This window comes from Ovis aries, chromosome 3 (assembly GCF_016772045.2).
Source record: "Ovis aries strain OAR_USU_Benz2616 breed Rambouillet chromosome 3, ARS-UI_Ramb_v3.0, whole genome shotgun sequence".
NCBI lineage: Eukaryota > Metazoa > Chordata > Mammalia > Artiodactyla > Bovidae > Ovis > Ovis aries.
Window position 1 is genome coordinate 177,387,270 of NC_056056.1, and position 26,258 is coordinate 177,413,527.

At 45.8% G+C, this 26,258-nt stretch overlaps 1 protein-coding gene and 1 long non-coding RNA gene across 8 annotated transcripts in view; one reads left to right on the forward strand and one right to left on the reverse strand.

Annotated features, from left to right (window-relative positions):
- The window catches only part of LOC121819150 (uncharacterized), a 119,449-nt gene that overhangs the window by 50,537 nt on the left and 42,654 nt on the right, over positions 1-26,258 (forward strand). For 2 of the 3 annotated variants that reach the window (XR_009600272.1, XR_009600273.1), the window contains exon 2: positions 814-912. The exons of the other annotated variant lie outside the window; for it this stretch is intronic. This is a non-coding gene — a long non-coding RNA (uncharacterized LOC121819150). The remainder of the gene's footprint in view (positions 1-813; positions 913-26,258) is intronic. 3 annotated transcript variants of the gene reach the window in all.
- The window catches only part of LARGE1 (LARGE xylosyl- and glucuronyltransferase 1), a 621,285-nt gene continuing 607,668 nt past the window's right edge, over positions 12,642-26,258 (reverse strand). For all 5 annotated transcript variants that reach the window (XM_015094041.4, XM_060414116.1, XM_060414117.1 and 2 more), the window contains 3 exons: positions 20,991-21,137; positions 15,175-15,370; positions 12,642-14,224 (listed from right to left, as the gene is read on the reverse strand). In XM_015094041.4, coding sequence (XP_014949527.2) covers positions 14,027-14,224; positions 15,175-15,370; positions 20,991-21,137 — 541 coding nt within the window. In that variant the 3' untranslated portion in view covers positions 12,642-14,026. The remainder of the gene's footprint in view (positions 14,225-15,174; positions 15,371-20,990; positions 21,138-26,258) is intronic.

A 26,258-nucleotide genomic window follows, 5' to 3' on the forward strand; every position in this document is an offset into this window, starting at 1 on the left:
GTCTGTGTCCCAGGGCTGCTTGAGGATGAGGTGATGAAGGTCCTGCAGCCAGCACAGGGCCAGGACAGGGCGGCTGCTTTCTGCCCGTGCGTTCTCTCCTCCTGTCTGGGACGTAGAGCCACCTCTGCTGTCTGCTTTCTGCCTGCCTATTTTTGTTGCTGTTCAGTCAACCAGGAATCTTGAAGAAAACCCGTGGATGACTTATTGTAAGCTCTTCAACCTTTGCTTCCTGTATTTGTTAACCTCCAGCCAACCAGAACCTTTTATTTTCCCATTCATAAGCCCCCTGCCAACCCTGACAGGCCCTGAGAGTGGGTTTTTGATGAACTGCTTGGACCTAACGTTCCCTCCAGCTGCTCCCCTCTTGATGATGGCTCATCAAAGAATTATCTTAAGAGCGCAGGGCTTGGAGTCTGGCCTGAGTTCCAGTGCCGACTCTTTCTTATGTAGGACCTGGGCACTCTGGTTAACCACTCTAAGCTCTAACTTCCTCATTTGCAAAATCAGGTTAACAGTGTACACACTGCCTATATCTCGGGGCTGCTTTGTGAGGCAGATGGGACAATGTATACACGAAGTGTAAAGGGATAGAACACTAGGAGGGACTGTAGTTAAAAATACAAGCGGCAGTTGGGGTTGGCCCTCTGTTTCTCCTCTTCTGTGTGTCTTGTACAGCCCTCTCTACTTTCTGGTATCCTGTATCCTGCTCCCTCCAGCCCAGGTCTCTCACTGCTCTAGCCTCTCTTCTTCCTCTCCCCCCTATGCTCTTGATGGTTCTCAGAGTCCACACTTACAGACCTTTCTTTCCTACAGGGATTTGCAGAGGAAGCACCTGTGAAAGGGGCAGAGAAGCCACAGGGAAGATGAAAGGAAAAGAAAGGATCAACTCTCTGTGTGACTACTATGTCCCGGGTACTATTTCACATGAATTTCTTAGTCCTGGAAAGTAGGAATCCTTAGCAGTGTCACTTTGCAAATGAGGACATGGAGGCTCAGAGAGGTGCAATAACTAGCTGGGAAGCAGCGAATCCTTGATTCAAAATGAGATCTGTTAAAGTATTTAATTTTGGCTGTGCTGAGGTTTCACTGCTTCACGGACTTTTGTCCAGTGGCGGCGAGTGGGGGCTACCCTCTAGTTGCAGTGCGCTGGTTTCCCGTTGCAGTGGCTTCCCTTGTTACAGAGCGTGGGAGCCAGGGCCTTGAGGCTTCAGCAGCTGTGACTCCTGGGCTCTCGAGCACAGGCTGAGTAGTTGTGGCACATGAGCTTGGTTGCTTTGAGGCATGTGGGATCTTCCGAGACCAGGGATCTAACACATGTCTTCCTTCACGGGCAGGTAAATCCTTTAGCACTGACCCACCAGGGAAGCCCCAGTTGCTGAATCCTATTAACATTGTTTAAGTTCTAATGGTAGATTTGCTATGTCATGTCAGGCAGGTAGGACAGGCAGATCTCTGTAGACCAGTGGAAGTGTCTCAGTCCTCTCTGTCTTGCCCATTCGTAGGCCCTCAGATTGCTGCTTTCTCCTGCTGCCAGGAGGAAGACCACAAAGCAGTGTCCATCTCCTCTCTGTCTACCGGAGCTGCTCTTTTCCTGAGCCCATGGCCCCTCATATTCAGTGATTGGTGGAAATCATAAAGTTCCATAAATAGTATGTAGACAAAGCTCATCTCTGAGCTTATCCCCATTACTTACCACATATGCAGGACCAACTATTAATACATAATCTGCGGTGTGTGGTGTTCAGTGGTGTTGTGTCTGACTTTCTGCAACCCCATGGAGTGCAGTACACCAGGCTTCCCTGTCCTTCACTATCTACTGGAGTTTGCTCAAACTCATGTCCATTGAGTCAATGGTGCCATCAAACCATCTCATCCTCTTTCGCCCTCCTTTCTTGCCCTCGACCTTTTCCAAAATCAGGGTCTTTTCCAAGGAATTGGCTCTTCACATCAGGTGGCCAAAGTATTAGAGCTTTGGCTTCAGCATCAGTGCTTCCAATAAATATTCAGGGTTTATTTCTTTTAGGATTGACTGGTTTGTACTCCTTGCTGTCCAAGTGACTCTCAAGAGTCTTCTCCAGCACCACAGTTCAAAAGCATCAATTCTTCAGCATTCAGCCTTTAAAAAAATTTTTTTTTTATTTTTATATTTTACTTTACAATACTGTATTGGTTTTGCCATACATTGACATGAATCTGCTACCTGAGTTCCCAATCCTGATCCCCCCTCCTACCACCCTCCCCATATCATCTCTCTGGGTCATCCCAGTGCACCAGCCTCAAGCATCCTGTATCATGCATCAAACCTGGACTGGCGATTTGTTTCTTACATGATAGTATACATGTTTCAATGCCATACTCCCAAATCATCCCACCCTGTCCTTCTCCCACAGAGTCCAAAAGACTGTTATATACATCTGTGTCTCTTTTGTTGTCTCACATATAGGGTTATCATTACCATCTTTGTAAATTCCATATATATGTGTTAGTATACTGTATTAGTGTTTTTCTTTCTGGCTTACTTCACTCTGTATAATTGGCTCCAGTTTCATCCACCTCATTAGAACTGATTCAAATGTATTCTTTTTAATGGCTGAGTAATACTCCATTGTATATATGTACCACAGCTTTCTTATCCATTCGTCTGCTGACGGACATCTAGGTTGTTTCCATGTCCTGGCTATTATAAACAGTGCTGCAATGAACACTGGGGTACATGTGTCTCTTTCAATTCTGGTTTCCTTGGTGTGTATGCCCAGCAGTGGGATTGCTGGGTCATAAGGCAGTTCTATTTCCAGGTTTTTAAGGAATCACCACACTGTTCTCCATAGTGGCTGTACTAGTTTGCATTCCCACCAACAGTGTAAGAGGGTTCCCTTTTCTCCACAGCCTCTCCAGCATTTATTGCTTGTAGACTTTTGGATTGCAGCCATTCTGACTGGTGTGAAATGGTACCTCATTGTGGTCTTGATTTGCATTTCTCTGATAATGAGTGATGTTGAGCATCTTTTCATGTGTTAGCCATCTGTATGTCTTCTTTGGAGAAATGTCTATTTAGTTCTTTGGCCCATTTTTTGATTGGGTCATTTCTTTTTCTGGAGTTGAGCTGCATAAGTTGCTTGTATATTTTTGAGATTAGTTGTTTGTCAGTTGCTTCATTTGCTATTATTTTCTCCCATTCCAAAGGCTGTCTTTTCACCTTGCTTATAGTTTCCTTTGTTGTGCAGAAGCTTTTAATTTTAAATAGGTCCAATTTGTTTATTTTTGCTTTTATTTCCAGTATTCTGGGAGGTGGGTCATAGAGGATCCTGCTGTGATGTATGTCGGAGAGTGTTTTGCCTATGTTCTCCTCTAGGAGTTTTATAGTTTCTGGTCTTAGGTTTAGATCTTTAATCCATTTTGAGTTTATTTTTAGCATTCAGCCTTTTTTATGGTCCAACTCTCATATCCATACATGACTACTTGAAAAACCATAGTTTTGGCTATACAGACCTTTGTTGGTGAACTGATTACTCTGCCTTTTAATATGCTGTCTAGATTTGTCATAGCTTTAGTGCCAAGAAGTAAGCGTCTTTTAATTTCATGGCTGCAGTCACCATCTGCAGTGATTTTGGAGCCCAAGAAAATAAAGTCTCTCACTATTTCCGTTGATTCCCTGTCTATTTGCCATGAAGTGATGGGACTGGATGCCATGATCTTAGTTTTTTGAATGCTGAATTTTAAGTCAGCTTTTTCACTTTCTTCTTTCACCTTCATCAAGAGGCTCTTTAGTTCCTCTTCGCTTTATGCCATAAGGGTGGTGTCATCTGCATATCTGAGGTTGTTGATATGTCTCTCAGCAATTTTGATTCCAGTTTGTGCTTCATCCAGCCCGGCATTTCTCACGATGTACTCTGCATAGAAGTTAAATAAGCAGGGTGAAATATATACAGCCTTGACTTACTCCTTTCCCAATTTGGAACCAGTCTGTTGTTCCATGTCCGGTTCTAATTGTTGCTTCTTGAACTGCATACAAGTTTCTCAGGAGGCAGGTCAGGTGGTCTGGTATTCCCATCTCTTTAAGAATTTTCCATGGTTTATTGTAATCCACAGAGTCAAAGCCTTCAGCATAGTCAATGAAGCAGAAGCAAGTGTTTTTCTGGGATTCTTTCGCTTTTCCGATGATCCAGTGAATGTTGGCAATTTGGTCTCTGTTTCCTCTGCCTTTTCTAAATCCAGCTTATACATCTGGGAAGTTTTCAGTTCACATACTGTTAAAGCCTGACTTGAAGGATTTTGAGCATTACCTTGCTAGCATGTGAAATGAGGACAACTGTGTGGTAGTTTGAACATTCTTTGGCATTGCCCTTCTTTGGTATTAGAATAAAAACTGATTTTTCCCAGTCCTGTGGCCACTGCTGAGTTTCCCAAATTTTCCAAATTTCCAATTTCCAACTATTGAGTGCAGCACATTTACAGTATCATCTTTAAGGATTTGAAATAGATCAGTTGGAACTCCATCACCTCCACTAGCTTTGTTTGTGGTAATTTTTCCTAAGGCCCACTTCACTTTGTACTCCAGGATGTCTGGCTCTAGGTGAGTGATCACACCATTATGGTTATCTGGGTCATTAAGACCTTCTTTGTACAGTTCTTCTGTGTATTCTTGCCACCTCTTCTTAGTATCTCCTGCTTATGTTGGGTCCTTACGGTTTCTGTCCTTTATTGTTCCCATCTTTTCATGAAATGTTCCCTTGATATCTCTATTTTTTTTAAAAGAAATCTCTAGTCTTTCCCATTTTATTGTTTTCCTCTATTCCTTTGCATTGTTCACTTAAGGCTTTCTTATCTCTCCTTGCTTTTCTTTGGAACTCTGCATTCAGATGGGTATATTTCTCCTTTTCTCCTTTGCCTTTTGCTTCTCTTTTTTTCTCAGCTGTTTGTAAAGCCTCCTTAGACAACCATTTTGCCTTTTTGCATTTCTTTTTCTTGGGGATGGCTTTGGTCACCATCTCCTGTACGATTTTATGAACCTCTGTTTGTAAGGAGGTTCTTCAGGCACTTTGTCTTCTCAGATCTAATCCTTTGAATCTATTTGTCACTACCACTGTATCATCATAAGGGATTTGATTTAGGTCATACCTGAAAGGCCTAGTGGTTTTTCCTACATTTTTCAATTTAAGGCTGAATTTTGCAATAAGGAGCTGATAATCTGAGCCACAGCCAGTTCCCAGTTTTGTTTTTGCTGACTGTATAGAGCTTCTCCATCTTTGGCTACAAATAATGTAATCAATCTGATTTCAGTATTACCATCTGGTGATGTCCACGTGTAGAGTCATCTCTTGTGCTGCTGGAAGAGGGTGTTTGCTGTGACCAGTGTGTTCTTTTGGCAAAACTCTGTTAGCCTTTTTCCTACTGCATTTTGTACTCCAAGGCCAAACTTGTCTGTTACTTCAGGTATCTCTTGATCTCCTACTTTTGCATTCCAGCCCTCTATGATGAAAAGGACATCTTTTTGGTGTTAGTTCTGTAAGGTCGTGTAGGCCTTCATAGAACCGTTCAACTTTAGCTTCTTCAGCATTAGTGGTTGGGGCATAAACTTGGATTACTCTGATTTTGAATGGTTTGCTTGGAAGTGAACTGAGATCATTCTGTCATTTTTGAGATTGCACCCAAGTACTGCATTTTGGACCTTTTGTTGACTATGTCATTTATTCTAAGGGATTCTTGCCCACAGTAGTAGATATAATGGTCATCTGAATTAAATTTGCCATTCCCATCCATTTCAGTTCACTGATTCCTAAAATGTTGATGTTCACCCTTGCCATCTCCTGTTTGACCACTTGCAATTTATCTTGATTTATGGACATAACATTCCAGGTTCTCATGCAATATTGTTCTTTACAGCATCAGACTTTTATCATCAGCTACATCCACAACTGGGTATTGTTTCGCCTTTGATTCAGCCTCTTCATTCTTTCTGCGGATATTTCTCCACTCTCCTCCAGTAGCATTTGGAATTCTATAGACCTGCGGGCTTCTTCTTTCAGTGTCATATAATTTTGACTTTTCATACTGTTCATGGGGTTCTCAAGGCAAGAATGCTGAAGTGGTTTGCCATTCCCTTCTCCAGTGGATCACATTTTGTCAGAACTTTCCACCACGACCCGTCTGTTTTTGGTGGCCCTACATGTGGATTGAACCTGGGTCTCCTGCATTACAGGCAGATTCTTTACTCTCTGAGCCACCAGAAAAGATAATAATCTGTGGGGCCTAGTGCAAAATGAAAATACGGGGCTCCTTGCCTAGTAATATTTCTTAAATAGTGAACCAATCACTTGAGTTGGGGTTTCTAGAGTATCTAGTGATGACTCTGGACATGCAATCAGGGCTTCATAAATATTTGGGAATAGCTGATTGATTCTTAAAAGTATGCAGAGATGGTATTACGTGTGGTCCGTAGACCAGCAGCCAGTGTACCACATGGGAGTTTGTTTGAAATGCCGAATTTCAGGCTGCATGTAGTGAATCAGGTTTTAAGATCCTCCCAAGTGATTCATTAAAGTTTTGAGAAGCACTGGTGTGGGGAAAAAAAAAAAAAAAAAAAAAAAAGATATGATCCTAAAGACTAGGCTTATTGTTAACTACTAAGGATCTTTCAAAAGTGAAGATTCTATAATCTCATGTTTATCTGAATCCTTGGGAAACTGCAGATAACTGACAAGGTTGTAATCCATGGGCACATAGACCTGGGTTCAGTTTTCAGAACTCTCATTTTACCTCTTTGAGTTTCTGTTCCCTTATCTTCACACCATATTTTCTATTGCAGATGAAATAAAATCATGTATATTGTTCAGCAAGTGTTTATTCCATCCTGCTCCTTCCCCCAGTTCTGGACTCAGCTTTACCTGCATTGTTGAGAATGGTTTCTGATTACCAAGCAGCATTAGGAAAAGAACTTTAAGGTGGGAGGCCATGTGTCTCCTCATTCTTTGTCCTCACATCCCATACTCATGTCACTTCATCCACCAAAACTGCAGAGGACAGTCCTAGCAGTCAGACAAATAGTGTTTGAGATGTGGCTCCCAAACTGCTTCACTTCACTGGGCCTCAGTTTCCTCATTTATGGAAAGAATAATCCCACCTCTTCTGGGATTCCAACAGGCAAGAGAAGCAGCAGATCTAGCCCACCAACACATAAGTGCTCCATCAGAGGTAGCAGTGGTTGGTTGCAGGTGGCTCTAACACCGTTAGAATCTTCACAGCAGATCAGTTGTGGGAAGACGTGATTAAACAAGGTCTTCATGAGCCTTTTCTGTTGGATTAGACAAAGGCTTTTATGTTTGTAGGTTTTATGTTCTAAGTGACTCAGAGTTGATTAAATTTCCAAGCTCAGAGTTGCCTTTGGTTCCATAATGTATATAGGACGCCCTTTAGACTACAGAGTGCATCGCTTATGGAGGGGTTTCTGGGATTGTGGAATCTGAGAGTGAGTAGCTTTGTGTGGTGCAGTGACCATGGGCCAACCAGAAAGCAGAGGCATTTCTGAGACTTCTGAGGGGCAGCTCTTTGTTTTGAGGCCAGATTGCTAAGCCAGTCTACACAAAGAGAGCTCTCGGCCCTTTTCTTTCATGGGTGTTAGTGTCATGGGGCTAAGTGTCTTCTCTCACCTAGTTTCTAATCCATGAAAGGTCTGAATACTGAATATTTATCATAATATTCTTGGGAAGAAAATCAAGTTGCTCAGTTCTACCTAAATGTTAAATAATCCTTGGGGAGAGTGGAAACATTAGTGAGATAGATAATGTGGGCTCATATACAATGAAGTCAGGGAAGGGTCTAGAATTGTTGTTTTACCTTTTTTCTTATAGATCTGGGAAGCTGAAAAACTCCCAAAGGCTCACATTTATATCTGCGTATAACATGCACTCATCAGAACACACACAGCATTTCAATTCGTGGCTATATCTTAAATGTTGCTACAGAACTTGAAGCAGGGAGCACTTCCATTGTCAGGTGATAAGGCAGCAGAGTGGGGTGAAGGAAGTGTCCTGTGGCAGCGTGCTCTGCTACAGGGCACCACTCACGTGACCGTCTCAGCAGCACACGTGTACAGACTGGTGGGGAGCCGTCTGAGTTCCAGCTTCTTCAGCACCATCTGCCATAAATGTTTGTTACATCTTGTGCTATATAGTATTAATGAACTCAAAAAAGTCACATATATATACATATCTGTTTTCTGAATTGCCCTGTATATGTGTACCTACCTCTCATTCAAAACACTAAGCTAGCAAGACAACTGTCTGTGCTCTTCAAAAATGTCCTTGTCATAAGGGGCAAAAAAGAACCAGGAATTGTTCCTCCTTAAAGACTACGGGCAACTAAAATGTAGTATCTTGGACAGGGTCTTGGGATCAGGGGTGGAGGTAAGTGATGGACATTAAAAGTGTTACCGATACAAAACATTACTAGAACAACTGGCAGGCTTTAAATGTAGGCTGTGAGTTAGATGATAGTATTACATCAGTGTTAAACTGCTAAAATTTTATCAGTGCACTGCAGTTACAGATGGGAATGTCTTTATTTAAAAAATACGTGCTAAAATATTGGGATGTAAGGGGCATGACATATGCAATTTACTCTGCAGTGTTTCAGAAAAAAATATTATAGACAGATATGAAGCATATGTGGCCAAATGTTAACAATGGGTGAAACTAAATAAGGGTATACGAAAGTCATTTGTATTATTCTTGCCACTCTTCTGCACTGTAAGTTTAAAAATAAACTGCTTCCATGAATGTAATATGGTGAAACATCTTGGCATCGTCTGTTTACTTTTCAGTTAACTAGATGATTCTATGTGACACAAAAATAGATTGGGCCTGGCTTACTGTGGTATTCACATGCCCATCGTGGAGCCGATACTCAGTTGTGTGGAATACAGAAGAAGTGATAAAGATGCTACCCCAGCCTTGCCTTCTTTCCTTTGGAACCACAGCAGCATTACTTACCCGGGAATCTGTTGATGAGTCTCTCCTGAGCAAGCCCTGTCAATCATTTCGTGGCAGTGTCCGGCCTCATTGACCAGATAGTCTTGGTACCTGAGAACCAAGCGAGAAACACTTTCCCACTGACTGACTGACACTCCTGCGTTCCAGAAGATGCTATCTCTGAAGACTATTGACTGTGTTGTAATAGACCAATAATCCATCAAATATTCACACGAGAACCCCTACATCTTTGTGGAGCCCCACTGTCTCCTTTCAGATATCATCAATCATCCCTTGAAACTAGAGAACACTTACTAAGAACATTCTTGTTAAATGAGTGAAAACAAAGACAGGTATATCTTTGATACTAGATTCTCCGGATCTGAAACTTCTTAGAATGCATTTGGTAGATAACTGACTATCCTAAACTTTACTGACACTGGACTGAAAAATAAACCCTTAGGATTAAAAAAGCAAGAGGGAAAAAAAAGCATGCAGTCATGAACTACATGAAGATGGAACTGGATAAGCCCATCAGCCAAGCTGATTTCAATATCTTAGGAGGCGATAGCAGCGTAGAGTAGAACAACATGGGTTTCAGATGTCAGCTAGGTTTTGATTCAAATTCCAGCACCTCCTTAACAACCTCTGTGAATTAAGGTAAATAACATAATTTCTTTCAGGACCAGTTCCATTAGCTAAATAATAGAGATAATAATACCTTTCTTATATTATAATGTTGCTGTGAAGACCCATCAGTGCCAACTCCCATAGAAGTCTTGGCTCTGTAAATGGTAGCTCTTATTATCTTCAGCAAGAGGGTGCAGGGGCCGCATCTGAGAGGGGATTTTAATCACGTTTCTTCCACTAACACAGAGCTCCCTAAAGGCCTGGTGACCACAAATGAAGCCTTAACTCAAAGACAGTAGAGTCTTTGAGAGGAACAGAATTAAAGTAGGGTCTGTCCTTTCATGATGGGGTACAAAGATGCTATTAGTCAATTCAGCAAATATGTCCTCTGTAAATCAGCTCAAGGCATTTGGAGAGATGACCTTGAAGTGGCACGCTGGTGAGGTCCAAAGGGGAGCTGAAAACTTAGGTGTTTCTACCTGGGCCACACCATCTAGGAAATAACCCAGGAGAAGTGTGCAGGGAATCAATTACTGCCCTCCTAGAGTTGATCTCAGCTGTCTATATATGGTTATAGATTTCCCAGACCTGTTTCAGATGAATTTCCAGAAAGCCCGTGAGCATTGCAAGTTTTTGAGCATCTAAAAAAGGGATGCTCTCTAGGGTGTGCACATTATTGGAGGGATGGTGAAGGATCAGGAATCTCTTAATATTCCATTGGTTCAAATCCTGTCAGTATTTAAATATTTATTTATGGCTGTGTCAGTAAGTTGTGGCACATGGATTCTTCATTGTGGTGTGGGGGCTTCTCTTTAGTTGTGGCATGTGGACTCTGTAGTTTGTGGCGCTTGGACTTAGTTGCCCCATGGCATGTGGGATCTCAGTTCCCCAACCAGGGATCCCCTGCATTGGAAGGTAGATTCTTAACCCCTGGACCACCAGGGAAGGCCCTCTGACAATATTTAGTACATTTCTCTCTCTTTTTTTTTTTTTTTTGTTGGGGAAGAGAGCATCATTGCAGGTTACATGGCTTTGGATTTAAACAGGTAGGCTTGGGTTTTAAATTTTGATTCTGTGATATATGGACTATGTGAATTTGGGGAAGTTACTTAATTTCCCAGAGCTCAGTTTCCCCATCAATAAACAGTAATATCCACTTTTCTGTTTTGCTGCAAGGCTTCAATGAGCTCATACATGCCAAAGGTCCTTGCACAGTGGTTACTCAATAAATCTCAGCTCTCTTGTACACTGAGTATTATGGGGGCTGAATGAAACAATCCTTTCCTTCCTCCCAGCTGAAAGCCAAGACGGCATTGGCTTATTTAAGCATGAAAACATCAGTGTGCCCCATTTATAAGGTTGTTTTACCCTAGGAAACTGATACGAAGGAATCGACATCTGCAGCAGTTGCTTCTGCCCAAGTGGCTGCAGCTCCACACACAGGAGCTGGGGCTGGCAATGAGCTGCTGCTCACAACATAAGCTCTGGGAATTCACGCCACTGGCTCTACAGACTTCAGTCTCCACTGGGCTGGCAGTCTCTGTGCTGAACTTGGGCATCAGCCAACATCTGAGCTCTAGCCTTAAGTGAGATTGGCTTCAGAGTGACAGGACCTGTCTTAGGGGAAAGTAGGATTTTTCTCTTACTGGTATGGAGTGTCAGATTCTGGCTTTAACAAATTCAGTGTACGTGAAGCAATACCATCCCCCAATTTATACCTATTGTGTCTAAGTAATTAGCACCTTCTTTCATTCTCAGAGGTGACCCACTTTGGATAACAAATTATGTAGACACAACCATACTCATAGAAATGCGAGTGAAAGCAAGGTGGCTGGGCATGATTCAAGGGCCACGAAAAATTAAAAAAATAAGTTTTAGGGAATTAAAATTTGATTTTCAGCACTGAGGAATTAGAGCTACCAGCATATGAAGGTTTGAGAGAAATAGACTGTGTGTGTGTGTGTACAGGGAAAGGAAAGTGTGGTGTGCCAGTAGACGTTTGACAACCAGCTCTCAGGGCTCTGGTGCCCTGGTTTGTGTTTTTTTTCTGATTTCCATGGTGTAAATACTATGGTCACAGATGATTTCATGCTACAAATGTGATGTTACTGAACGCAGGAGTAAGAAAGAGGTGTGCACAGTAAGTTCTCCTGAGCTGGTATGAGCTGGCTCCCATGCACCAGTGGAAAATGGGGATTTAACATGAACTTTGAATACTTCTGTGATGTTTCACTTTTTACAATATTCATGTATAACTTTCATAATAACAAATCCTGCATATATGTAGTATATGTACATGATATATATACATATACACACAAACACACACTCTTGAGACATAAATACACACACGCACTTACATATTGGGTTGGCTAAAAAAATTTGTTCGGGTTTTTCTATAAGATCGTACCAGAAACCTGAAAATTTTTTTGGTCAACCCAACATATCTGTGTGAGAGTTAGTCTTAATAGTCTTCCTAAAGTTTTTAGTAAATTTGAGTGGATACACTTGAGTGCGTAACACACTGAGGGGCTCTCATAAATCCGGTTGCCACAGGGTTTCATAATTCCATAATTGTCATAAACTGCCACGATTTTGGAGAAGGCAATGGCACCCCACTCCAGTACTCTTGCCTGGAAAATCCCATGGACGGAGGAGCCTGGTAGGCTGCAGTCCATGGGGTCACTAAGAGTCGGACACGACTGAGCAACTTCACTTTCACTTTTCACTTTCATGCATTGGAGAAGGAAATGGGAACCCACTCCAGTGTTCTTTCCTGGAGAGTCCCAGGGACAGCGGAGCCTGGTGGGCTGCCGTCTATGGGGTTGCACAGAGTCGGCCACGACTGAAGCGACTTAGCAGCAGCAGTCATGATTTACCTTGCTAGCCCACATCTGGTACCTAAAGCCCCTGGCTTCCATGTTGTGATGGAAGCTAAATGGACAGTGGGAAACTGCTTTGAGGTTGTGAGTGTGAAATGAGACCTAACCTCAGGTGGGGAGAAAAAGGAGTTCAAGTTCAAATGACGAGTGAACACAATGGGAGGACAGAAGTGTAAAGTTGCCATTTATCGACTTTGCTTTCTACACTGAAGTGTCTCCAGCAGGTCCTTAAGAGAGTGGGAGGGGAGTGAGGAAGAAACAGTCTGTACTTGCATTTATTGACGCAGCGCCTGCTGGTCACACTGCAACTCGATACAAACAGCCCGGCAGAGAGTGGGGCCCTGACTCTTGTTCTCATCAATGTAAACACAACATTAATATTGAAGATTCAAGAAAATGGGTAAAAAGTCCAGTGTCCCCTCAGTCTGTGTGATGGTGAAGGTGCTGGCCTACCCTTGGATGGGTCCCCAAGGGAGCCTGAGGTCATGACCTTGGCCCAGCCGCTGCAAAGCAGACAGGAACACAGAGGAGCCCCACACATTCTTCCCAGAGTTCTCCCAACGGGCTCATGAATCTTCAGGACTGAATAATGAAAGTTCTTCTAAAGGCCTGAGAGGTTCATACCTTTCACGTGCACAGAAACCATCCATTTAAAGCCCTGTCCCCGTGACTCAGTCACTGCCCAAAGAAAACGAGACCAGCTGTCAATAGCTGGTCTTTGCACTCCCACAGTCCTCTGTAGCCCCCGGATTCTGAACAGTTGGGATTTAAGGTCATGGGGCCTTGAGGACCATCCTGAAGAAGGCTACCCATGTTTAAATATTGGTTGACCTTGTCTTCTTGGTTGAGCCACTGCTGATCAAGGGATGTTAGCTGAGGCAGCTGGTTTTCCTTCGGAGCCTTAAAGGATCAGGTTTTCTATTTGGGATTCCCAGACTCAAAACAAACAAACAACTCCCCCCACCCCACCCCGAAACAAAACAAGAGTGACCTTGAGGATAAGGAGCCAACTGATCCTACCTCCAGGTCCTATCAAGTACAATGTCAAGTACAATAGTTCGATCATTGGCGTGCCCTCCTTTTGGATACATGGTTAAACTGTAGGGTGAAGAAGAAAGTTTTCTCTGATAAAGAGACATTTTTGCTTTTATTTCCTGGGATGGATAACTCCCAACACCCTGCCTTCCCTTTTAAAAAAAAAAGAAAAAGGAAAAAAAAAAAACAATGAAAACATCCCAAAGACCTGGTTGTGTGGCTTTGTGGAAGGATAACCCCTTTGCTCCCTCTCACCCTCCGTGTCCCGTTCTTGGAGAGACTGCGTAGATGGGTGATTTCCCCTGCTCTGGGAATGACGGATCATGGGCCAGAGCGGGGTTGGCCAGATCCTTGTCCCAGATCTCCATAATGAGGGCAGCTTAGTTGGGCCAAAGAGACAAATAAAAAACCAAAACGGTGATGCTCAATTTGAGTTTGAAGGCTGGGCCCCAAACAGCAAGTGGCTCTCCCCACCCTGCAGAACATCTGTTGCTCATGGTGGGCTTCCTGGTGCTAGCTGTTGTTCTCGGCCGTGAGATATTTGAGGGCAGCAAAGCCATAGCGGCGGGACATGTCCTGCTGAAACTCTTCCTTCAGGGTTTTGAGACAGATGCGGTATTGCTTGTTGGACCGGAACTTGGTGATGTCGAAGCTGGGGGCGTGAGGCATGTGGATCATGTACGCATTGGGCAGCACGATGAATTCATACTCCTGGAAGCAGACAAGAGCTGACTGAGACCCTCAGAGTCCCCCAGTGATGTACAATGAGCACCCAACCAGACAGCTACTTGACTAAACAAAGGAATGAAGTCCTGTATGACACCAGTACCAGGGCAGCACCATGGACAGCATCACCGCGTGGATGAGGGCAGTTAGTTCAAGGTTGTCTCCATGACCCTGGGTACATTATTTGGCTTCTCTGAGCCTTAGTTTTGTCGTCTATAAAGTGAACGTAATTCTCCTCCCTTGAGACTACTACCACAGTCACACCTACAGTATACAGTCTATAACTGAACTACGAAGGCAGAACTGAGGAGCTCGAAAAGAAACTTACCGGCCCCACAAATCCCCCTAAATCTACTATCTGGTCCTTTGGAGAAAAGCTTTGCAGACCTCTGGTTTAACCTATAGAATTCTGTAGGCGATTTTGAGGCAGGTGCTCAATAAGTATTAGCTGAATGAATGAAAGGGTTTCATGATCAAACACAGCCTGAAAATCACTCCTTTAGTTATGGGGTAGAATAGCTGCACCTTATCTGCATGTTTTGTGTCATTTGTACAGAATTCCTAGAATGCTCTGTGTCAGTTACATGATTCACAGGCTGAGTGATGAATGGTCATCATTCACTCATCTTCATCACTCAGTTGAATGAGGATGAGGGGGTGAAATGGTTTGTTCCAGGACACTCAGATGTGCTGGGGACCTGGCTGGGAACCCAACTGTCACCCAAGGGAGGAGAAAGAAAAATGGATTAGGAATCAACAGAGCTGAGAACAAGTACTGTCACATTCTTCCTCTAGGACCGTGAGCACATATTGTTTCTTCTTGAGTCCCTGCCTTCTTATCTCCAAGGGCCTTTCAGCTCTGAGGTACAGGCCTCCCCTCCCCACCCCCCTACTGCCCCCACAGTACTGGGGCCATAACATTCTACTCTTCTCACCTGGGCATCTAATTCCATGATGTGAGCCACCTTGTTCCAGCCAAAGCCCACAAACCTCCGGTCGTACTCAGGGCAGTCCCGTCTCACAACAACATACGGCTCGAAATCGGCCTCCCACTCAACCCGGTAAGGCGTGGTGGCAGTCCGCCACTTGGCGAAGTTTGTGGGTGCATGGCCTTTTGTCCAGACATGGTACCTGGGACACAAGGAGAAAAGCCATTGGTGGAGGGGAAGGAAGCAGAGGTTTCCAAATGCTGGTCTGGAGGATGAAAAGGTATATGCTGATATAGTCTTTGTGGTGGGTTGAATTTTTGTCCCCATTCCTCGCCTTCCCCTCCACCCTGGCCAAAGCTATGTTCAAGTCTTGACCCCTAGATCTGTGAATGCAACCTATTTGGAGAGAAGATCTTTGCAGATGTAATCAAGTCAAGAGGAGGTCACAGTGGATTGTTGTGGTCTCTAATCCAAAGTCCTTATAAAAGGAGGAAATTTTGGACACAGAGATATGCAGGAGGAACTCCATGTGAAGACGTGGGCAGAGATGAAGTGAGACACCTCCAAGCCAAGGGATGCCAAAGATTACTGGCAACCACCAGAAGCTAGAAAGAGGCAAGAAAGAAATCTGCCCTTGAGCCTTTGGAGGAAGCAAGGAACTACCAACAACACCTCGATTTTGGACTTCTGGTTTGCAGAATGGTGAGGATAAGTTTCTGTCATTTTAAGCCACCCAGTTTGTAGTACTTTGCTATAGCAACAAAAGTGAAAATTGCTCTGTCATGTCTGACTCTCTGCAACCCCATGGACTATACAGTCTATGGAATTCTCCAGGCCAGAATACTGGAGTGGGTAGCTGTTCCCTTCTCCAGGGATCTTCTCAATCCACGGATTGAACCCAGGTCTTCTACACTGCAGGCAGATTCTTTACCAACTGAGCCACCAGGGAAGTCCGAGAGTACTGGAGTGGGTAGCCGATCCCTCCTCCAGTGGATCTTCCCGACCCAGGAATCGAATCAGGGTCTCCTGCACTGCAGGTGGATTCTTTACCAGTTGAGCTACCAGGGAAGCTCTACAGCAACAGAGACAGCCCCCTTACATATTTTTTTAGTGTTAGAGTGATTGAGCAGCTTGACCAAGACCAAGTGATTAATGTTGAAATATATTTTCCCTGAATTCCTAGTTTTTTTGTTTGTTTTTTTCTACCCTTGTGCTCATGTGCTCAGCCGTGTCTGACTCTTTGAGATCCCATGGACTGTAGTCCACCAGGCTCCCCTGTCGTCAGGATTTTCCAGGCAGGAATGGTGGAGTGGGTTGCCATTTCCTTCTCCAGCAAATCTTCCTGACACAAGGATCAAACCTGTGTCCCTGCGTCTCCTGCATTGCACACGCATTCTTTACTGCTGTGCCACCGGGGAAGCCCCTTGGGTTGGCCAAAAAGTGTGTTCAGGGCTTTCCATAACATCTGAAGGAAAACCCTGAATGAACTTGTTGACCAATCCAATACAGCCTTCACTAATGAAGAGGCTATCACTATGAAAAGGTACATGACTTTCTGGATTGCTGTCTGTCATTTATATGGAACAGCAGGTTAGTCTGAAACAGGAAGTGGAAGGCAGAAATCTGGGATGACTTTTGGTGACCCTTCCCTAGTACAATGTCCTTCCTCTTGAGGCAGGACCTATGAGCGTGATATCACTCCTGCAATTATGTTACATTATATGGCAAGAAGGATTTTTGTAGATGCAGTTATGGTTACTAATCAGTTGACTTGAGACTACGGGGGTGAGCCTGACCTAATCATATGAACCTCTAGATCTGGGTTTGGAAGAAAGCAAAAAGCCATGTGTGAGCTGCCTATGGGGGTCATGTGGCAAAAAGCCTGTGGGTAAATGGTGACCCCAGTCCTCCAATCACAAGGAAAAGAATCCTGTCAGCAAGCAGTGTGCCTGGAGAACCACACACTCTAGGGACAACTGCAGCCTCGCCCACACTGATTTTAGCCAAATGAGAACCATAAGCAGAGAATCCAGTCATTCCATGCTTGGACCTCTGACCCTCAGAAAATGACTGTGAGATAATAAATTTGTATTGTTTTGAGCTTCTAAACTTGTGGTAATTTGTTATATAGCAATAGAAATGAATATAACTATGGGTGGCGCTAGTGGTAAAGAACCCACCTGCCAATGTAGGAGACATAAGAGATGCAGGTTCAATCCCTGGGTCGGGAAGATCCCCTGGAGGAGGAAATGGCACCACACTCCAGGATTCTTGCCTAGAGAATCCCATGGACAGAGGAGCCTGGAAGCCTATGGTCCATAAGGTCAAAGAGTTGAACATACTTAGCAGCTGAACAACAACAATAATAATGATAATAGGCTCTAGTAAGCACTTAAGCTGGTTATACTGTCCTACCCATAATTGTAAGTTCTCATAATATACCCAATATCAAGTTACAAATAGCAGTAGGTAGATCAGGGATGCACACCTAGGCAGCCTGGTTCAAGGGCTAGGACCTTTCATCAGGTTAAAGTTTGAGTTAACTATGCTGAGTTACCTCTTTTTATATCACTGTCATCACACTCTCTGGCCTGTATCTAGAACAAGTAGTCAGCGGGGCCTGTACACCAAGTTGAAAGAGAAATCTAAAAACCTGACAGGCACCTACGACAGAAGCCAGCTAGTGGGGCAGGGAAACATCTCTGGATGCTAAAAGAGATGGGAGCTGAGAGCCAGTGAAGCAGCAGATGGGGCCCGAGGAAAAGAAGATTCTAGAAAGAAAAGCTTCAGAAAATGCCCCAGGAGACCTACTGTCACACCAGTAGACAGTGGTCTCCAGAACTTGCTTTCTGAGACCACCACCATTAGTCTCAAAAAAAAAAAAAGAAAAAAGAAAAAGAAAAAAAACAAAAGACAGTGATGAGAGACATTTCCTGAGTCCACTTTGTGGGATGCTGCTTAGAAGAAACTCAGGGCACTCTGCATTGAGCAGAGGTTCTCCAGCTGGCATGTGTATCAGAATCCCCTGGAGGACTACTTAACAGTCAGATTGCTGGATTCCACCCCCAGAGTTTCTGATCCAGTAGGGCTGGGGTGGGGCTTGGGACTTGGTGCTTCTAACAAGTTCCCAGTGGGTACTGATGCTACTGGTCCAGGGACCACACTCAGAACCGCTGCCCTGGAGGACGGGTAGACCTGAGCATGACTTATTAGTTCAGGTGCTGTTGGGAGTAGATTTCAGCGGCTAGGAGGTTTAAGAGTTCATTTGGAGGGAAGGTGACAAAGCAGTTTCTTGGAAGGAAGGTTTGTAATTCAGCACTTGGCATGATGGCTTGCAAGCTCTTGGCCAGAGCAGCAATCATGGACACAGCAGGCCAACCCCCAGCTCTCCCAGCTCTCAGGCCCTTGGACTTGGCCTTGAAATGAGTTCTTAAATAACCTGGGGATTTGGAAGGAGGGGTGCTTTGGAGACTTGCCAGGTGATCAGCCTTTGGGAAGATCACCTGGAGTAGGAAATGGCAACCCACTTCTGTACTCTTGCCTGAAAAATCCCATGGACAGAGGAACCTGGAGGACCACAGTCCACGGGGTCTCAGAGCCAGGCACCACTGAGTGACTGAGCACACACACAGCCATGAGGCTACGGAATCCAAAGTCTCCACTTCTGCCTGCATTTTCAGATGCCGGTAAGTAAATTCAGGACTTGACCAGTGGTCTGATGGTATTTTGGTTAAGAGCCCAGGCTCTATGGTTTTTAGACCTGGGCTGAATCCAAGCTCTGTCATGTACTGGCTGTATCGTTTGGGCTAGTTATGTAGCCTCTCAGAGCCGCAAGTTTATGTGTAAAATGGGGATAGCATATCTATCTCATGGATTTGTTGTGAGGATTAAATGAGCTGATCCCAGTGCTCAGCTCATGCTTTGTTGTTCAGTTGCTAAGTTGTGTCTGACTCTTTGTGACCCCATAGACTGCAGCACACCAGGCTTCCTCATCCTTCACTCCACTCCTCAATTCCTTTATCTGTATGAGAGGTGATAAGGGAGCTCCTCTGGATTGTTGCATGAATAACCTATCTCATAAAGTTATCTTCACAAAATAATGTTTGCTTGAGAAAACCTTCTAGAAACTTCTAGTAACTTAACAGTGGTATAAAAACCTAAATTATTATTAGGATCTTTTCAGAAAAATTCAGATTGCATAGAAATGTATGTTTTGGGGGGGCTTCCCAGGTAGTGCCAGTGGTAAAGAACCCACCTGCCAGTGTGGGAGACATAAGAGGTGTGGGTTTGATCCCTGGGTTGGGAAGATCCCCTGGAGGAGGGCGTGGCAAACTACTCCAGTATTTTTTTTTTTTCTCCACTTCAGTATTTTCTCCTGGAGAATTCCCAGGGACAGAGGAGCCTGGCAGGCTACAGTCCATATGGTCGCAAAGAGTCAGACACGACTGAAGTGACTGAACACGCACGTGGTTTTTTTTTTTTTTAGTTCAAAGGAAGTGTTTATACTGTTTAAAAGGGAGGCCTTTCTTTAAAATGGGAGCAGAAGGTGGGCATGGCTCTCTCTCACAATCAGGAGACTGAGCAGGATTCCTGCTCACCCAGGGGTGCTCCCCTTAATGCTGCAGTCTGTCCCTGGGGACAGAAGCCATCTGCATCTGTGCCATCATGCAGACTTCCTGGCCCTTTGGACAGGGGGACGGGAAGCTCCTCTGCTATGTTTCTGGAGGGCTGAGGATTCTAGGAAGTCAGGGAAATGAGGGATTTGTTTGAAACTGTCACTTGGGCAACAGGACAGACAGCTGCCACACTGCTGTATGCAATCTTGGAGTCACCTGGATGCCTTTAGCTGTTGAAGCTACTACTGCTGCCCATCCCAGGCCTGAGGACCTCAGAGAACAGACCGCTCACAAGAAAAGAAAACGAGAGATGGCCACCATGGCCCTAATGTGACGAAGCCCACTGATCAAATGAGTGAATGGATGAGCAAACCAAAAGGAGAAGTCAGAGTCAGCAGACAAGGGTGGAACATCAGCTGATTAAAGTGGGAAAGAGAGAAGCTGACCACCCTACAGACAGGGGCAGCACATCAGCTGATTAAAGTGGGAAAGAGAGAGGTTAACCACCCTACAGACAGGGGCGGAACATCAGCTGATTAAAGTGGAAAGAGAAAGGCTGACCACCCTACAGACAGGGGCGGAACATCAGCTGATTAAAGTGGAAAGAGCGAGGCTGACCACCCTACAGACAGGGGCGGAACATCAGCTGATTAAAGTGGGAAAGAGAGAAGCTGACCACCCTACAGACACGGGCAGCACATCAGCTGATTAAAGTGGAAAGAGTGAGGCTGACCACCCTACCCAGCCTCCCTGTCCTTTCCATCTGGGTACACAGGGTGAACTCTCTCTCTCACATTGGTAAGTTGTGTCTGACTCTTCATGACCCTATGGACTGTAGTCTGTCAGGCTCCTCTGTCCATGGGATTTCCCAGGCAAGAATACTGGTGTGGGTTACCATTTCCTCCTCCAGGGCATCTTCCCACCCAGGGATCAAGCCCAGGTCTCAGGCATTGGCAGGTGATTCTTTACCACTGAGCCACCAGGGAAGCCCTCCAGGTCAATCACATAAAAAGCACCCAGCACGTGGGAAGAGAAAGAATTATGCCAAGCACACAGTTTGGGCCAGCAGCGCTTCTGTGGCCTTAAAATGGTCTAAGGCCAATGACAACCGTCTAGGCCAGCAGCTCCTCTGGCTTCTGGTTTCCCAGGAGTGAGAAGGACTTTGGGCTCCCCCTCTTCCAGGGGGTGGCAGTGAGGGCCACTCACCTGAATGTGAAGAGGGTCCCCATATCTAGCATCGAGAGCAGCTCTGCCTTCGACTTGGGGAAGGAGAGCCGGTAGCGCAGTGTCTCAAACGCGGGGACGATCATGGCCTTCTTGGTGTTGGCGAGGTCCAGCTGGATGACAGACTTCCTGGAGAGAGGGCAGGCAGAGAGACAGGGCCCCTGTAATGGCAGGTAGAGGCTGCCCCATGCAAGGGCGTGGAGGTGGCTGGTACAAGGAGGGGTCGTGGAGAAAGCCAGGGGCAGCCTCTCAGTTTAAATATAAGGGAATCCAAGACCTGGGGGAGGCCTGGAAGCTTGTCCAGCAGCACTCAGGAGCCTGGCTGTCTCTGGGCCAGAAGGCGGAGTCTTTCTGGGGAGGGAGCAGAGGGACTGCACATTCGCGGTGCGTGCCCCTGTCAGAGCCAAGTGCAAAAGCCAAGAGACCAGGGATCCACAAGCTGTGGAGACCAGCCTGCTTGCTGGGTCCCCTGGGCTGGCCGCACGCCTGATGCATCACTGGCCACAAGCAGAGCTGGACACAACGCTGATGAGATGATTGCCAACCTGGGCATCTGTGGTCCCATCTCTGGGACTCTTCACTCCTTGGACTCCTTCTGATGCTAAGCCTTCAAACTCGCCTGACACAACATGCCAGAGCTCTGGCCCCCGCCATCCTCTCACTCCTGCCTTCTGTCCCTCCGAGACCCAGCTCCTGCCTTCTGGACTTGTCTGCCTGGAGCCAGCTCTGAGGCCATCATTTGAAAGAGAGAAAAGTCACGGTGCATGAGGCTGTAGTGAACCACAGATAGGACTTAAAAGCCTGGCTCTTCACTTTAGGTGTCTTGCCATATTTTACAAGTAATTCAGTTTCTCATGACCTCAGGTTCCTCCTCAAAATGGGGCAATAATATCTCCCTGCTGAGCTGCTGTGGAAACTGGACAAGGTACCAGAAACAGTAGTACTGCCAGGCATACCGGGCACATGGCAAACAGTCCCCATTATACTGCAGTGCCATCCCATTCCCAGGCATCTCTTTGGCCATGGCTGTGATACTTCATGCTGGCTTCCCGCTCAGATTACTGACCCTCGGGTCTCAGGCCAGCCTGAGATGCTCGTTATCTCTGAGACAGAGAAAGAATTCTCCCTTGGAGTAACACGAGGTATTTCGCAAAAATGCTGTAAGGAGCAGTCATCCAGAGCAATACAACTGCTTCTTACTTAAATTAACTTTACTCAATAGAACTTTGAGCCTGCGTGTGCAGGCCAGGTTGGTCTGCGAGGAGCAGTACCTTGTGTAAGGAAGTAACTTGTGAGCCCAGGCCAGCATGGGACACGAACAGAGAAGCAATCCAAAAAAGAAGAGCAGCAGGGTTCGGTAGCCACAGATGAGGGGGAATCTGGACCAGGTCAAGATAAGGAGGGGTTTCTCGGAACCACTCTTGGTGAAGGGGGTCTCACCAGCTCTCAGTGCAAGAGTGTGGTTGAAATGGACTGGAAGTTGACATGAGAATTCTTCAAGTATCATTTGCAGTTCACTCTATAATTATGTTTCAGTTAAGTATATACCAAATGATATATGACCCTCACATCACTATTTCAAGACAGATTTGTAAAGGATGATGCCAAGATAGAATCTGGGTGAGCTACCCTTGGCCAGTTGGAGGATCAGAGGTCTGAGTCAGCCTGTTCTGGCCTGCATTCCTCTTGTCTTTCTCTAAGCAATGCCTCTATACAAACACCTAAGGTTCCCTGGCCTGTGACCAGACATCCTCTTTCATATCAACCTTATGCTGGACACTGGCAGACTGGGGGCTTCTTACCTTTCCTCCAGGAAAGATACGTCGTTGTTGTTGTTGTTGAATTGCTAAGTTGTGTCTGACTCTTTGTGACCCCATTGACTGCAGCACACCAGCCTCCTCTGTCCATTTCCCAAGCAAGAATACTGGAGTGGGTTGCCATTTCCTTCTCCAGGGGATCTTCCCTGCCCAGGAATCGAATGCTCATCTCCTGCTTGGCAGATGGATTCTTTACCACTGAGCAACCTGGGAGACCCAGGAAAGGCATGCATCTTATTTATTGCCACGGGTGTTAGGGATGGGACATATGGGTCTAAAGAATATCCTTGGATCAAAATGGCAAAGCCCCTGGAGGGAGGGAAGATATCCCAGCACTGATGGGTGGTCGCTATTCCTTCACCAGTCACCATGCATTTACTATGTGCCAGGCACTCTGCTTGGAAATACAGACCACCACCTCCAAAGTCTCTTCCTGTCTGATGCTGACATTCTCATCTAAGGTGTTTCAGGATGCTAAAAGCCCAAGGGCAAGGATCACTAAACTAGGCTCAAGATCGCACTTGCAGCTAATCACGTGAAGATATGATTGCTGTAGAAATGGAGTGGGAGGCTGGGAGGGCTGAACAACAAAGGGACGGCGAGGTGTGCACACATACACAACAGTTACAGATGTCTATGAATGTGGGTGTCTCTAGATAAACCTCAAATTGCTGTTACAGCTAAGGTTATTATAGAAACCACTTCTTCAAAAATTTTTAAAAAACATTTTATTTCTCTGACTGTGCCATGTCTTAGTTGAGGCATGCAGGATCTTTGATCTTTGTTGCTGCATGGGAGATCTAGTTCCCCGACCAGGGATCGAACCCGGACTCCCAGCACTTGGAGCATGGAGCTTTCGCCACTGGGCCACCAGGGAAGTCTCTAGAAGCCACTTCTTGGAATAGAAGATAATTCCCCTTCTCATGGTCCCTGTACACAGGGGCAGCCCTGAGCTATGCTGCCCTACGTGAAGCCCTGACCAGGTGTTCAGGGGCAGACACTAAGGTTTTAAATCAATTTCTCACTCTTGGAAATCTGAACAGATGCAGAGGCTGGAGACCACAGAGCTCACTTGTGCTAACACCAGGCAGCACTCCAGAGGTTTCTGAATTTCTGCTGCACAGGGGCCCAGAGCTGCCACGGGTTACTTATGGTCTCAAGGACTAGTTTTCTGAATCCTACTTTGATTCCGTAAGATAAACCACTCAGCAATTATGCTTCCCCTTTGATTTCTTTTCATTTTAATTAAGCGTCCAGCATTGGTTTCTGTTGCTTGCAACCAAACAACCGATACACTGCAAGGTCCATAGTAAGCAGGCCCAGTCAGCAGCCGGCCGCCCAAAAACTGAGTCCTAAGCAAGCTTATTTCCCTCTGCATAGACAGCATGAGATTCTGGAGTGCTTTCTGTAAATTCCATTTAATCTCGCTGAAACACGAAGTGCCACGGAGATGGATTTGTCACTAGATAGGTTCGTTTCAACCTCAGTTCCAGGAGGCTTTCATATCGATGTCCTGAATGGTTCTTATTAAGAAGCTGTTTCAGCAACAAAGTGGTTTCAGGGCGCTGACTCTGAGAACATCTGTGCCCTGAGCTGGTAACGGCAGCCTGGGCTTTCCTGCACCAGTGTATCTAGCCAGCACCTCCCACCTTGGCTGGCCTGCTGACCACCTTGAGTGGCATGGTCTCTGGCCACTTTTACTAGAAAGTGAGTCCAGGAGGGGACAGAATGTCTCCAGTGCAGGCTCTTCCAGGAGCAGAGGGGGGATGGTGAAGTGGGAAGGCTGGCCCAGGGCCAAGAGACCTGCGTCCTGGAGCCAGCTCTGACAGGCTGAACAGCTCTGGAGCCTGTCATTCACCTCTCTGAGACTAGTTAATCTAGAGCATTCAAACTGGAGATTTTTAAAAAACAGTATTTTTACTTATTTGGCTTCACCGGGTCTTAGCTGTAGCACACACAGGCTCTGATTTCCTTGCGGCACGTGGAATCTTTAGTTGCAGCATGCGGGATTTAGTTCCCTGACCAGGGATCGAACCTGGGCCTCCTGCACTGGGAGCAGGGAGTCCTAGCCACTGGACCACCAAGGCAGCCCCTCAGCTGAAGATTTTGGAGGGCAGTCTGGTGCGGTAGTAACTAGGCAGCTTGGTTTCTGGCCCTGACTCCATCACTCCGCTTGGGCAAGTCACTTGGGCCCCTGAGTCCAGGGTTCACGCACATGTAAAACATTCTGATGAGAAAAGGCGTGCGTTGCATACGGTAGCGCTTGGTGCAGCACCTGGTACGTCCTAGGCGCTGGCTACTTGATGGTGGCCGCTCCTCATGGTTTGTTTATGTGTCAGGCTGGGCTGTGGTGCCCAGCTGGTTGGTCAAATAATCCGCCAGATGTTGCCGTGAAGGTATCTCATGGATGTGATTAACATTTAGGATCAAGTAAAAACCCTTACCCTTGATAATGTGGGTGGGCTTCGTCCAAGCAGTTCAAGGCCTTAAGAGCAAAAATTGAGCTTTACTGGGAAAGAAGGAATTCTACCCACAAACTGTAGAACAGGAATCCTGCCTGCATCTCCAGCCTGCTGGTCTGCTCTCTGAATTTCAGACTTGCCACCATCACAGTTCCTTAAAGTCACTATCCAGCCATCTAATCACCCTATGGTTCTGTTTCTCTGAAAAATCCTGACTGGCCCACTTGCCTTTGCCCACGACCCCTTCGAAATTATTCACAAGCCTACTAGAATGTTTTGGGCATGCAGAACTCTTAAAAGTCACCTTAGTTATTTACAGCAGCAATTCATAATCTTGCTGGTATAACAGAGCACCCAGGTAACACAGTGACTTGGAAGCAGCCAGCAGCAAGTTCAGGCCTTGCCTGTCACCCTCCTGTGTCCTTGGGGACCTTGCAGTCACAGCCTTCCCATCTGTAGAATGGACATGATGTTCTCATCAGTCGGAACTGCTGTGAGGATGAAGTGAAACCATCGCTCTAGAGACATTCTAGAATAACTAACAAATGAGCTAGCGTTCTCTTTTCAGGTTTAGCTTCCTGGTGGGTCTGCAGCAAGTGAGGGGGTGAGAGCAGAGGGCTCAGGAAAGGCCACCAACTGCGTAAACCAGGGTCCTTTCCTGGCTTGCCAGCCTGCCTGTCTGTGGAAACAGAGTTGATTTGATTTCAGCCTGTGCCAGCTCCCTGAGCCCTCTTTCACATCACAAATAATTCAAGTGTTCCCGACAGAGTCCATTCATCCCATCCAGCCTGGCCCAGCTGACCTGCTGGGAGACTGTGAGCCGCCACTGTCTCCCAAGTCCCCTGTGTCCTCACCTGGGCGTCTTTTCCCCACAGCCTCTCGTGTTAGTTTGCTCAAGTATGCAAACTGTTCACAGACTGTGTTGCTCCCACTTGCTAAAACTGGTGACTGGTGGGGATGAGGAGGGAATG